Below are 12,999 nucleotides of genomic sequence, written 5' to 3' on the forward strand. Positions count from 1 at the left end.
TTTTCTCCATTCGGTGCTACTTTTCGATATCGAACGAACCCTCCTTTCCCTTCGGTTTGGCCCGGCTTTTACTAATTGCCACTGATGATATCAACAAACGAATTCGGTCGGCTGAAAAACGCCGTTTTCGTTTGGGGAAAGAGGGAAATGAGGGTTTGTTCGATATTGAGAAGTAGCACCGAAGGGAGAAAATGCAAAATTAACAAGGAAAATGGCATTTTTTGGGGAAAAAGGTGGGCTATGGCGGTTTGCCAATGGATTCGTCTCGAAAAATTACGTGAAATAAAAAAAAATCGTTTCAAACGGACACCCGAGCGATGAGATATGCTTTTCCAAAGTTTTGCCTTTTCTTTACTTGTTTCCATTCTTTTGCTGCGGTTTTTAATCTTTCCATGCGGTTTTTAACTCTTTTCCTGCGGTTTCCAATCTATAAATATTTACATTAATTATTGCTAATAGTGTTATAAATATAAGCTTCACAAGAAAAAAATTATAAATAAAATAAACATTCTAAGTATCAATAATTAAAAAAAATTTGAAATTTACAAAAAAAAAAAAAAAAACGCCGTTGGCCCGGTGTCTGCCTTGCTCGATAGTGGGCTTGTCGAGCAGGCCTCGCTCAACAATCCAACCGCCGAGCGAGGCCCAAATCCGTAAATATTTATTTTTAAAAAATATTTTTGTAAATATTTTTTTTAAAATTATTTTGGAAAAAAACCCCATCTAATTTCAAGTCCTTTTTACTCTGTTATTTTTCAACCAAAAAGTTTTATTTATATACAACGATATTTTTTTTTTTTTCACATTTTCATAATCTAACATACGGATATTTTAACACATTTTCAGAAACAAAAGCCGTCTTTACACAAGAAAAACCCCAACAACATCAAATGTAACCCGGTGGGAAGTGCATCGAGCACGAACTCTATTGATTGCCTGAACTACAACCTAACCCCAGGAAACTAACTGCAATTCATAGAAGGGGAAAAAATTGATAATGACATAAATGATTCCCGAGGTTTGATCTAACGTGCAATGTGATTCCCGAATTTTTAATTTGACTAATATGATCCATGAATTTTTGGAACATGTTCAATTTAGTTCTTGAACTATAGAAAAATGTTCAATGCAGTTTTTTCATCGATTGAAGTTTAGGGGTGACATTGTACATTTTTTTTTATTTTATAATTCGGAGACTAAGTTGAACATGTTCAAAAACGTTAGAGGACCACATTGAACAAATTGAAATTTCAGAGACTACATTGCACATTAGGTTAAAGTTTAGGGATCATGTTAGTTAAATTAAAAGTCTAGGAATCACATTGCACGTTGGATCAAAGATTAGGGATTATTTGCGGAAACCCAAAAAAGGAAAAAAGAAGAAAAAGAAGAAATATGAGGTGAGGACAAAATAGGGAAAATAAAATAAAAATGAAATGAAGAAGAGAAAATCCCAACAAACTCCCCCGGGAATTGCAGTTACGACGAGCGACATTATCAAATTTCGCAGAAAGTAACAAAAGCCGCTGCTTAAGTCACCTTACGTTAGACTGCTTTGCCATTTTTAACGTCCCTCACTTTAATCTTCTCTCTCTCTCTCTCTCTCTCTCTCTCTCCGCAACGAAAACCAGAAAAGAAGGGTAGAGAAAAAGCCAAACCCAAGCCCACCTGTTCTTCTTCAACGCTTCTCTCTCTCTCTCTACTCTCTTGCTGGATCATCCATCAAAAACCCTATTTCTCGCACACTGCGCGCAGAGTCACCGACCCACAAACACACATACACTGCTCTCTAGCTCAAGTTTTTTTTTTTTTTCCTCTTGCACTGCATTTCTGGGTCTGACATCTTCTCGGCTTCATTTCTTAAATGGGCACCTAATCGGCATTCCTTTTCTGGATATAATTCCCACCCAGTAGCATTACTGATCGCTCAAATTCTGAGCTTTTGTGAGAAAATAAGGAAAAAAACGAGAGCTGTTTATATTTGTAATCTCCTCTGACATTGTCTAAGTTTTTCCCTTTTCGGTTCTTTAAAAAAGGAGGGGTAGAAGGGAAAAGATTGAGGTAGCGCTTGTGGGTTTTTTCTTTCCGCTCTGATTCTATGGCTGCGGTTGCTGAGATTTCCCATGAAGCAGCGGTTGCTAACAAGAACTTGGATTCGAAACCGAATTCGAAGCCGGAATCAGAATTCACCATGCAGAATTTGGTCGATATGTTCACAAAGTTGAACCCTTTGGCTAAGGAGTTCATCCCTTCCTATTACTCCCAAGCCCTTGATCATCATCATCATCAGCAGCACCTTCATTTCCAGCAGAATGGCAGTTTCCTGATCAGCGATTTCCCGGCTGCTGAAAAGAATTTCTCCGAGAACAACTTCGCCAATTATAGGAGGGTACTGATCTTTTTCGGTCTGATCTCGCAAATTCTCTGTCGGTATTGGATTTTTTTGGTTTGCTAGGAGTTTCGGTTCATGTTGGATGTACATTATTTGGACTGGGTTTGAGCAGCTGGCAAATGAGTCTCCCAGTGTTTCATTTTGGTCTTTGGCGTCAATGTTGTCAGCTTGATGGGTCCAGCTGGATTTTGGGAATTTGGTTTGAATTATACTATATATAGCGATTGCTTATTCAATGAATTCGTGTTGAAAGATTTACAGTGATTTGGGAGACAATCCCACTGGAAATTAGGATGTTTTCTCTAAACGTAAATGCCTGGTGAGAAGGTCAACGCCAACATCGCGGATTTCCCATATGATACTGGATTGTTTGTTTTAATTACATTTTCATTGCCATTGATCAACCCCGACTGCCACGTGTTTGTGATCTGGACTGTATAATAATAGCTTCTCTGTGTGGTCTGATAACCATTCTTTCGTCCAGAAATTCTTGCTTACTGTAAGGTCGCATTTTGGTCCCTGTTATTTGTGCTGACAAATTTGGAGGTTATTCTTCCTAGTGATTATTTCAGCCTTTGTGATAAGTTGAGCATGAGAATGTAGCAGTCATTTCTGCTGTTACTGGTCAATTGAGGACACAGTTGTCCAGAAACTCCTGGTCGTGGTTTACAAATTGAATTCTTCATTATTGTAAATCTCTACATTCATAGTTATTGTTTAATTGTCAGTCATATATGTTTTTTCCTTCTTCGAGCACCTGCAACATTCATTGGGTTCTGAATTTTGTATATTTGGTCTCTGAAGTTATTAATGATGCACTCTTTGTTTCACGTATCCCGTGGAGGATGACGATGTAACGGAGCATATTCTCTGATATTTTGCAGATTTAGACTATTTATGCACGTCACATGTTCTTTGTGTTCAATTCGTAGAGACTTCACTCTGAGCTGTGCCCCCTCGTTGTTAATTTCAGAGAAGAAATAGCTTCAACCAAGGCAGAAGAAGGTTCAATGGACGGTCTTTTAGAGCTCAAAGGGAAGATAGTGTCAGACGGACAGTATATGTTTCTGACATTGATCAGCATGTGAGAGACACCACTGTACCCTTGATGCAAATGCGTCCCTCATGTTGTGTTTAAAGTTTTAATCTAACTTAACTTGATTCTTAATATGAAAAATTCACTTCGAATTAGGTCACCGAAGAGCAGCTGGCTACCCTATTTAGTACTTGCGGACAAGTAAGTTCACTGAGTAGCGTTATGCATTATATTGACATTCTGATATATTTACTTGATATGATGCTTTATCAGTTTTAAACAAGTTGCTGTTCCTTCAAAATGGATTGGTTTCATGTTGGAAGGCGTTATTGTCTCTTACTCTACCTGTTCTTGATGTCAATTATTGGTTTGCATCACCCTGAGGCATGGTTGAACTGAAGCTTCTTACGTGCTAAAAGTCACTAGTAGTTTTATGCTGCTTAGCGCTTTACATTTGGTTCTATGATCGAGTGCACCTTTTCTGTCATTCCTTCTCAAACTGCACTTGTTGCAGTGTTCTGTTCTCTGTCATCCTTCTGTGAACCAATTCTCGGTCGGATTGTCTTGGTCTAGTACTACCTGAGACGAGATAATAACCTGCATTTGAAAGAATTTGTAGGAGGTGAAGAAAGAGGAGATGGAGAAAGTGATTTTCCTTCTGGTTTTTTGGAAGGATATACAGTGGAGGTGAAGAAATTGTGATGAATTCGACTTTGTTTGTTCGGAAAAGAATAAATGAGAGAATCATAAATGAAACTTCTTTTCTTTGTAAAATTTATGTAACAGATGCATGTTAATTCTTGCCCAAAAAAAAAAAAAAAAACATGGTCCAACTAACAGTAGTAGAAAGAATCATCTTCAGGTTCCAGATTTTCACTTTTTCTTGGCAATTCCCATCGTCAGATATCATTATTGAGCCTGGGGCTGACGATTCGTAGCCAAAAGTGTTGTAATTTATGCATCATGTGTGGGATTTTAGTACTCTGTTCAGTGTGCATTTCTCTTTCATCCTGAAATCGGGATGACTAAAATACAGGAGCCCACTAGGAAGAGCTTTCACTCTAAAATCAGAAACCCTACTCTCGACTGGGCTTCAAAACAGAGGAAAATTAATATCCCTCATTATCTTCCCATCCTTTCGACCGTTTCCAAACACAGCATAGAAATGTCATTGCAGCATTTTAACTGGATTTCTCTAATTTTTCCTTGAAGGTTCTTGATTGCCGAATTTGTGGCGATCCACATTCAGTTCTTCGATTTGCCTTTGTTGAATTTGCAGATGAATGTAAGATTTCCATTTTGGCTGGCTAATTAACCTCATATTTACGGGGCATGTAAGTATAGGGATGCTCATGTATCATTTTTCCTTGGAATGTGTTGACAGATGGTGCAAGAGCAGCTTTGAACCTCGGTGGGACAATGTTAGGATACTATCCAGTGAGGGTTTTACCATCAAAGACAGCTATACTTCCTGTAAATCCAAATTATCTCCCAAGGGTATGAAAAGTGAATGCTGCCCTTTTAACAGCATGGTCATGGCACAATGTTTCACTACCTTTTTGCCTCCTTTTACACTGTTCTAGTACATGACCACTCTTGATCATGCATGTTTGTGCTTAATATCCACATGTACTATAGATGCTTAAAGAACATTCGAAGTACTTGCCTATTAGGCCTTTTCATTCCAACGTTTGTTTTACCGCAGTCAGAGGATGAACGAGAAATGTGTACAAGGACAGTTTATTGCACAAATATTGATAAAAAGGTAAACAGTAAATTTCGTCCTTTCTGTTAAAAATTCCAAGTTTGCTGTTTCTTTCCAAGGTCCTTGCCATATGCTACCTGTCCTCATCTGATGGCTAACTTGCTCTACCTGACCATGTTGCGGTCTTCTATGCTTGCGCCATCTTGATATGTTTGGTTTATGTTCCATTTTTCTACTGCAGGTTTCTCAAGCTGAAGTCAAAAATTTCTTTGAAACAGCCTGTGGTGAGGTCAGGCCAGGCACCTCTCTCTCTCTCTCTCTCTCTCTCTCATGCCCACACAATCTATGTTGGACTATCATTTTCCATAGGCTATTCAGAAACTAACTAGCTATTTTCTCTGTAGGTCACTCGCTTGAGGCTTCTAGGGGACCATGTGCACTCAACTCGCATCGCTTTTGTTGAATTTGCTAGGGTAAGTCCATTTTTGCTTCCTGAGATTGCAGAGTGGGAAATCATCATTTTATTAATGTAATTGTAGCCGATGATATTCCCTAGTTTCTTGCCTTGCAAAATCTAGAGACATAATCTGAATCCGATGGTCCCTTGAAGCCAGAAGTACAGTGGTGGTAATTTATTCCCAAAGAAGGGATGTCCTTTCAAACACACTTAAATGTATCTCGACATGTCCATAAATTTTGTTTTTAGTGTTTTCTGAGTGTATTTCATCTATGTCGTCCTCACATTTTTCTTGCTAGAGTGAAAAATTTGAGCATGCCAAATAGACATGTTCAACCTGGCCTTGATTATGAATGGTCAAAATTAATTTGAAGCATTAGTATTATCTCTTTGTTTTGTTAAGTGCCCTGTGAAGAGGAACAAATCAAATAAAATAAATGCATGGAGCTCACGTCAGGATGTAATTTCCTCTCTTCATTTTCTGCCTCATTTGTTGGGAGCAGCCTATAACCTGGAAGCTTTCTGCATCTCCAAACTAGAGAAGATAGAGACCTTTTTCATACATAAGGTCCTTTCCTTAGATAAAGGACCGGTAGAAGTAAAGGAAAAAAGAACAAACTGGAAGTTCATGAAGTACGCATGTTTCAGAGTTTCAGTAAATCCTGAGGGCCAGGTCGAATGTAAATAGCAATAATTCCTTTAGTTTGAGGCATAAATGCTGAATGAACTACTAAACTTCCTATCCCAACACTTTTTTGCTTATGCTATTTGATGACATGACAAAGCCGTGATGAGTTTTACATTACGTATAAGCTATTTACGTTAGAAACCATTTATTGATAATTTCTTTTTAATAGCGGAACGAAAGTAATAAATTTTTTGGAGGACTGACATGAAGTATCCGTTTACTACTGATGTGTTTTAGCCTAGCCGACCAAAGACGGTTCCCCTGGGAGTATTATGCGGTTACTGAATTGTCATTCTAACTTTTTGCTTGCCAACTGAACTGACTTTCGCATTTGCGTTTGAGGAAAAAGAGAGATGGAGTATAGAGGATTAGATAAATCACAGAGGAATGGTACGAGGAGAAGAGCTTGTGATTATCTATTGTTGCTATATATATGCCTACATGTAATTATCCCTGCAGATAAAATCAAATTTTCTCTTTTGCTTGTTTAGCTTTAAAAGGATTGACACACTTTGCATAGTGGCGTGCTTTTGTATGTGCCTGGAATTTCCCTTTGGCACTGGCTCCATAACACAACACAAGGATACCTTACTGAGTTTTCTTTCTTAAAGAATTCATCCTAGTCATAAATGTGAATTGCATAGTTATTTTCTTTGGATCAGGTCATGTATGTACACTAGTTGATCATGTGCTCTGGAGTCTTTCGTGCTTAGTTCTTTCTTGTATGAACTTGGTGCATCTATCGATGCAGATGAGAGGGCATGCTCTTGCTTTGAACTAATTCGATGATTTCCTCCGAAAGATAAAATAGAAAGTGATTCGAAGTTGTTTCTGTGGGCAGGCTGAAAGTGCCATTGTTGCTTTAAATTGCAGCGGAATGGTCTTGGGAACTCAGCCCATCAGGTGGATCTTTAACCATGAGCATGTGCAAATTTTTTTACCATTTTAAGTCCCCGACTGAGCTTTTTTGGTCACATAAAATCTTCGGTTGTAGGGTAAGCCCTTCAAAGACACCGGTGAGGCCGCGGGTTACTCGCCCACCGATGAATTGATATTGAGTGGAGCTTTGAGGAGTCGCGCGTCAAATTCGGTAACTGAACAGTTGAGAGGAACTTTGTTGAGACAAAGAGCTTGTTAAACTATGAATTTTCCTCTTTTTCTATTATTCTCATCTCGATCTGTCGCAGCTGCAACATTTTCTGTGACCGGACATGACATGACCTCCTGTCAGTTTCGCTTCTCAGAGGACCGATCTCAATCTTTGAGGTTCATTATCCTATTTAATCATTCATCACTATCATATATGATGATCTACGTTCAACTGCATCAGTGGTGACATGAAGCAAATCCTTGCCCATGCTTTTAGCAAGGCTCGTCCTTGCGCAGGAGACTTGAAGTAACCATATAATCGATACGAGAGAATTTGCTGCTGATTTCTTTTTTTTCATGCATAAGTCTGGACACAGTAGATACAAAGCCAAATCACCGATGTCGAAATTCGATCTAGTAATAGAAAATCATAGGTAGATGGTGGGCTGTCTATTGTATAGCTTAAGATTTGATATCTGGGATTGGGGGTGTTAAAGAATACGCCTGCGCTATGAGGAGCAAACATGATGCTGTCATAGTTTTACACTAGAATTGTCCCCTAGAATCGTTCCCTAAGGGCAAGGGCCAAGAACACGATGGATCTTGTGCCAACCATCCGACGTCCGTCGCCTCATCATGTTGCAACATGAGCGCAGAGTCTTGGCTTCGTCCCGGGTCGAGCTTCACCAGTACGCTCCTGGCAAGCTTCTCCAAGGACTCGTGGAAAAACTCGAGCTCTTCTAACCCCATACGTTCAATTGGCTCCTCCCACCAGAACCCTTCATTGTCAGCTCTTCCCCTTCCTTGCATCAGCTTTAGATCCGCCTTCTCTTTCTCTAACCGCTCTATCGCTTCCAAATAACGCTGTTTCGACTCGCGTGTATTCTGCAAGTAGGCATCGTCGCCGCCGCCGCTACCGCTACTGCCTTCCCCTTCTCTTCCTCTACGGCCATTGTTGCCGCTGCCTGCGGGATCCACGCCGGCAGCTCCATCAAGGTAGCCTTGGAGGATCCTGTCGGGTCCCGGATGCCCGAAGCAGAAGGCCTTCTTGCCCTCGGAAAACGTTATTATGACGACTTCCGCCCCGCACAGTATGCAGAGCTCGGCGGCCTTGTCGAACAAACCCGTGCGGCGTTTGGTGAAGGTGACGCGGCGCTCGTCGACGTTCTCCCTCTTCTTGATCTCGATCTTCTGCCGGCCCTTGGTCGCCTTCTTGGAGTTGCTTCCCGAAGCCATCGTTAACCTGAAGTGCTAACCAAAAATCAATGTGATTAAGCAAAACAAGAAGAGAGAAGTGCACAATGCTAGGTTTAGGGGGGCGTGTGATCTTGATTATCTGGGTACATGGCGTTGACTTTGGTCGGTCGAATGGCCAATAGGAGTCCTCGGCCAAAGATGTGGAATCATCAGCTGCTCTCAAAGATAAATATTGTTGCCAATTTCGGGTCATACCCACATCTTAGGATCGTGCCTCACATGGAAATCTAATCGAAATCGAATACGAATATTGCATGCTTGATAATCTTTTTTGCATATTCTGGTTTGGCCAAGTAGTGATTATGTGTTATTGTCTGAAGAGGAATTTGTCTGGTGTTCAGGAAACTACCCATTCTTCTGCTTGCATTTGTCCCGTAATCAGTAATCACCTAAGCTTCCAATAATAACTGATGTCTACTCGTAATTAGACTTCAATGACATATAAATAATTTTGGTCAAGCCTATAAAAAGCCACCTCCGCCATGGTTGCAACCACCCCACGGGGATTGCGATTTCACGACAACCACCTCGTCCCACGTCTCTCTCGATTGTCGCTTCGAGGATGGGACAGATCTGCTCTTCCCACAGCACGAGAGAAGAAGAATATATGGAGAGATAGAGATCTACTGCTGAGTATCTCGGAAGCACTTGTTGAGCAAGCGTATTTTATTTGAAATAAATGAGACGGTGCATGACACGAAAAGCGAACCGTTTCCTTAATTGATTGCTTAATAAGTGCGCACACTCTTTAACGAAATCCTCACGAGAATGCATAAGCAGTCTTCGTCTTCTATGCGCAAGGCACTGTACATTGTCGTGTTCCCACTTTTTTTTCTCCTGGGAAAGGGGCCGAGATGGTAATCGTTTTCATTAGAGATTTCCTTTCGCAAATTTCCAATTTTGACTTTGCTAACCTCGGACGTTGACTTTCTTAATTTAGAAGATATCCTAGTAAAACACGAATATCGTACGCAACCACTTCCTAGAAATTTCGAAATTCCCTCCCAAAAGAATCCACGTGAATGTGCTGATTGTAAGTACGTAGTGAGAAATCCCTTTTATATGTTCGGCTTTTTGGGCGCCGTACTATTTGTTATCCGTACACACGATTTTACTATTGAGTGCACGCGCCAGTGATTTGAGGGGGAAAAAAAATAAATTTATACACGTCGCATTGAATATTTAGAGCTAAAGTAAATAACGGACAACAATATTAAGTTAGCCTATTTTTCTTTATCGGTCCAGCTAAAGATCAAAGATCTTGAGCGATCGATGCGATCCTGACATAAGAAGTCTAATGGGAGCAATATTGAAATTTAAATTGAAATTGATTATAGAAACATGAGTTTTAATTAATCGATTGGCTCTGGATCAATTTTTCCTCAACAAATATAAATTCGCGATCTAAACTTTTAAGTGAAGCTAAGTTCAATAAAACATGCTAATGGGCTCAACCTCTAAATTCTCGTATGCCCCTGTTACGAAAGCATTAGACTTCACTGTGCTATTTTAAAGATGTGTCAAACAAGATCCATCAAGTAAGTTGAACCGGATTAGTCCGCTATCTCCGGGGAACCGTTTGAAAAAGTCTGCCGGACGACTTTGTTTTGTTTTTTTGTTAATTTGTCTCTCTCGTCTTCCCCCCGTTCGTCTTCTTCTTCCTCCGACAAGATGAACAGGGAAGAGTGGCGGCCTTAGTGACCAAAGTCGCATGCTAGAACAACTAGCTCAAGGATGCTGCTGGCGGCGAAGACCTGGTCATGGAGGGAGGAGAGGGACCACCTCCATGCCCATTCATTGTCTTCGTTTTCGTGTCTTCCGTCATCGACCCGCTTCACCATCCTTGGGGAAGGCGGCACTCGGCGGGATCGCCAAATTTGCCTTAAATAACTGCGATCTGGGTAGACTACGTTGGCTGTCGGGAGCTGAGCATGGGCCATCGAGCTGAGACTGAGTCCCTTCCAGGCGGCGGGAGGGTCATATTGCGATTTGAAGCTATGGAGAAGATCTGGCCATCATTTACCCCGAGCAACGAAACGTGCGATCTCGTCTTTTGCTCGGATTTTGCAGTCGCTATGCTTAGATCAAACAACGCTACGCCTTCGAAATCATGGAGCTCATCATCTGTATGTCACGCGGCGTCGAGGATCCTACTTCATCGTATGGTTGGATACCTCTGCGTGGCCTTCTCGGAAAGCACTCTCGTTGAGACTCACTCTGTCGCATGGCCTTCGCATCGAAGAAGAATATGAACAAGAAGAATACATGGCTCTTTCTTGTTCACCCTGTTCAATATGCCGAACAAAGAATAAGATAAAAAGACAAAGATATACATCTTTGGACGAAAATGCACTTGATCGGCCGACGATATTAGACTCTTATTTGTGACTACCATGGCCACTTGAGAGCTTTATTTGAAATAAAGTACATTTTGAATTATTTAAATTTCAAGCCTTTATTTAGAATTTTCCTAAATGACTACAAGGTTAATACAAATATTTTAATTATGTGTCTTATCGGTGTATCAAGAATTAAAAAAAAAACGATATTTTTCCCTAAAACTCTATGGAAACGGCATTCGAAACCAATTGTCCTAATTGCTTCAAAATCTGAAGCACGTGCAATTGTTGCTAAAAGCTTTCCATATCGGGCTAGAGCAGCTCACCTTCTCAGTATCTTCCCTCCATCTCAACTTAATGTGTCTGAGAGATTAAGGTTTTTCACCTTTTCTACGTTTGTACCGCCGTACAAGACCAATCATCAAGTAAAACATTTAGTAAAACGTGGGAAATTGACGACCCTTTGAAAAAAAATATATAACTACCCCGATGGGTGTTTGACTTTCCCAAATCGCGAAGTAACTCGTCAATCCACACATCAACAGAGACAACACTGCTGCTTGTGTCGCAAGGCTTGTGATGGCTCCAATTTGAAAATCCAAGAAACTGCTTTTGTAACGACAAAAACGAACCCAAGAGCCAAGAGGAACGGAAGACATGTCGTAGGTTGTCCAGAAGCTTCCTGCTTAGTGCCGGAGGGAAGAGAAATCAAAACCCCCGAAGCTGCCTCCTTTGACTTTGACCGAACCAAACACACGTAGAATAGTAAACAAATACAAAATCAATCTGGTCGTTCTAGAACTGCTTGAATCTGTTGCTCGAACACCGTCGATTACGGTCAATCACAAGCAATCTCCAATCAACTGTCAATCCCCTTCTCGCAGTACGAACTTCCATGCATATGATATGACCTAATCTTCTGTCCCTCTCTCTCTCTATCTTCCACTATATATACGAGCTCACCACCATTGGATTGCTTACAGAAGCTCGTGATTTAGCCGACAGCGACTCGCAAGCAACGGCCTTTAGCTCCGGAAGCGAAAATCCCATGACAGATCAGAAAGGTCAGGAGGGAATAAAGGTTGTGATCATCAACACTCAGTACGTCCAGACCGACCCCAAGAGCTTCAAGTCGGTCGTGCAGAAGTTGACCGGGAAGGATTCGAAAGTGCCCGGTTCGCCGGACGCCAAGAGCTGCACGGCGGGGACAGGAGGAGCTCGATCAGGCGTGGGGGATATCGGCGGCATGTCGAGAAACTTACCCTTCAAGTACGACCTGGACAGGATGCTTAAGGAGATGCCGCCTGTGAGGGAGTTCAACGATCTGTGGAGTAACTGATTCGATTTTTCGTGTTACCGCGGTTTTTTTGTTTCTTGAGATATTGTTTTGTTCATTGGAGCAGTGTTCGAGTCATATAACTATCAGTTTATGAAATTGATTCGTATAAAGATGCAGCAAACCTTAAGTGGGTGCTTCAGCTCCTAATCCTACTCTGGTTTTGTTGCATCATTCTGTAAATCTATTTTATGAGCTAGTGTTTTATATCTCAGACTATTTACTATTTGCGCTCGCGCGTATATATGTACATACATATTCTTTTAAAGGGTATTCTTATTGAGGTATTTATGCAGATACATACGTCTCATTTGTAATATTTATGTTCATGCTTCTCGAACCATTAATCAAGCGAACGCGAGAACCGTGTGAATTCGCCGTGTTTGCACATCATTTGTACTCGACATTCACATTCTTTTAGTATTGCGTCTGTGCGCTCGTCGTGGGCGTGGGGGAGACTTAATCGCCTGAACTTGCTCAATGAAACTGAATTGGTTTCGTCCCCCCACCCCCCCCCCAAAAAAAAAATGGATTGGTAACATTTCATGAGATTCGTATATTGAGGGATCTTTAAAGAAAACAGATTGCGACGGATCGCGTTCTAACTACTGCATCATCTATCTATCCACATATCAGAGCACCATGTCTGTGATTTTGTGTATGTTATCCACAACAAGTCCCGATCTTTTATTAGCTTGAG

At 40.9% G+C, this 12,999-nt stretch overlaps 3 protein-coding genes across 3 annotated transcripts; 2 read left to right on the forward strand and 1 right to left on the reverse strand.

Moving 5' to 3' along the window:
* The first annotated feature begins 1,591 nt into the window (after window positions 1-1,591).
* Window positions 1,592-7,578, forward strand: LOC115737601 (polyadenylate-binding protein-interacting protein 9-like). Its single transcript, XM_030669798.2, has 10 exons — window positions 1,592-2,389; window positions 3,366-3,476; window positions 3,585-3,629; window positions 4,641-4,713; window positions 4,813-4,925; window positions 5,134-5,193; window positions 5,375-5,422; window positions 5,538-5,606; window positions 7,120-7,181; window positions 7,273-7,578. Exons 1-10 carry the CDS (start codon window positions 2,099-2,101, stop codon window positions 7,328-7,330), a joined length of 930 nt encoding a protein of 309 aa, XP_030525658.1. The 5' UTR covers window positions 1,592-2,098; the 3' UTR covers window positions 7,331-7,578.
* A 335-nt stretch (window positions 7,579-7,913) lies between these two features.
* LOC115737603 (agamous-like MADS-box protein AGL62) lies at window positions 7,914-8,603 on the reverse strand. The gene has a single exon (XM_048273522.1). It carries the CDS (start codon window positions 8,601-8,603, stop codon window positions 7,914-7,916), a length of 690 nt encoding a protein of 229 aa, XP_048129479.1.
* A 3,306-nt stretch (window positions 8,604-11,909) lies between these two features.
* LOC115737604 (VQ motif-containing protein 10) lies at window positions 11,910-12,553 on the forward strand. Its single transcript, XM_030669800.2, has one exon. It carries the CDS (start codon window positions 12,012-12,014, stop codon window positions 12,300-12,302), a length of 291 nt encoding a protein of 96 aa, XP_030525660.1. The 5' UTR covers window positions 11,910-12,011; the 3' UTR covers window positions 12,303-12,553.
* Window positions 12,554-12,999: the final 446 nt, after the last annotated feature.

Source organism: Rhodamnia argentea, chromosome 2 (assembly GCF_020921035.1).
Source record: "Rhodamnia argentea isolate NSW1041297 chromosome 2, ASM2092103v1, whole genome shotgun sequence".
Lineage (NCBI taxonomy): Eukaryota > Viridiplantae > Streptophyta > Magnoliopsida > Myrtales > Myrtaceae > Rhodamnia > Rhodamnia argentea.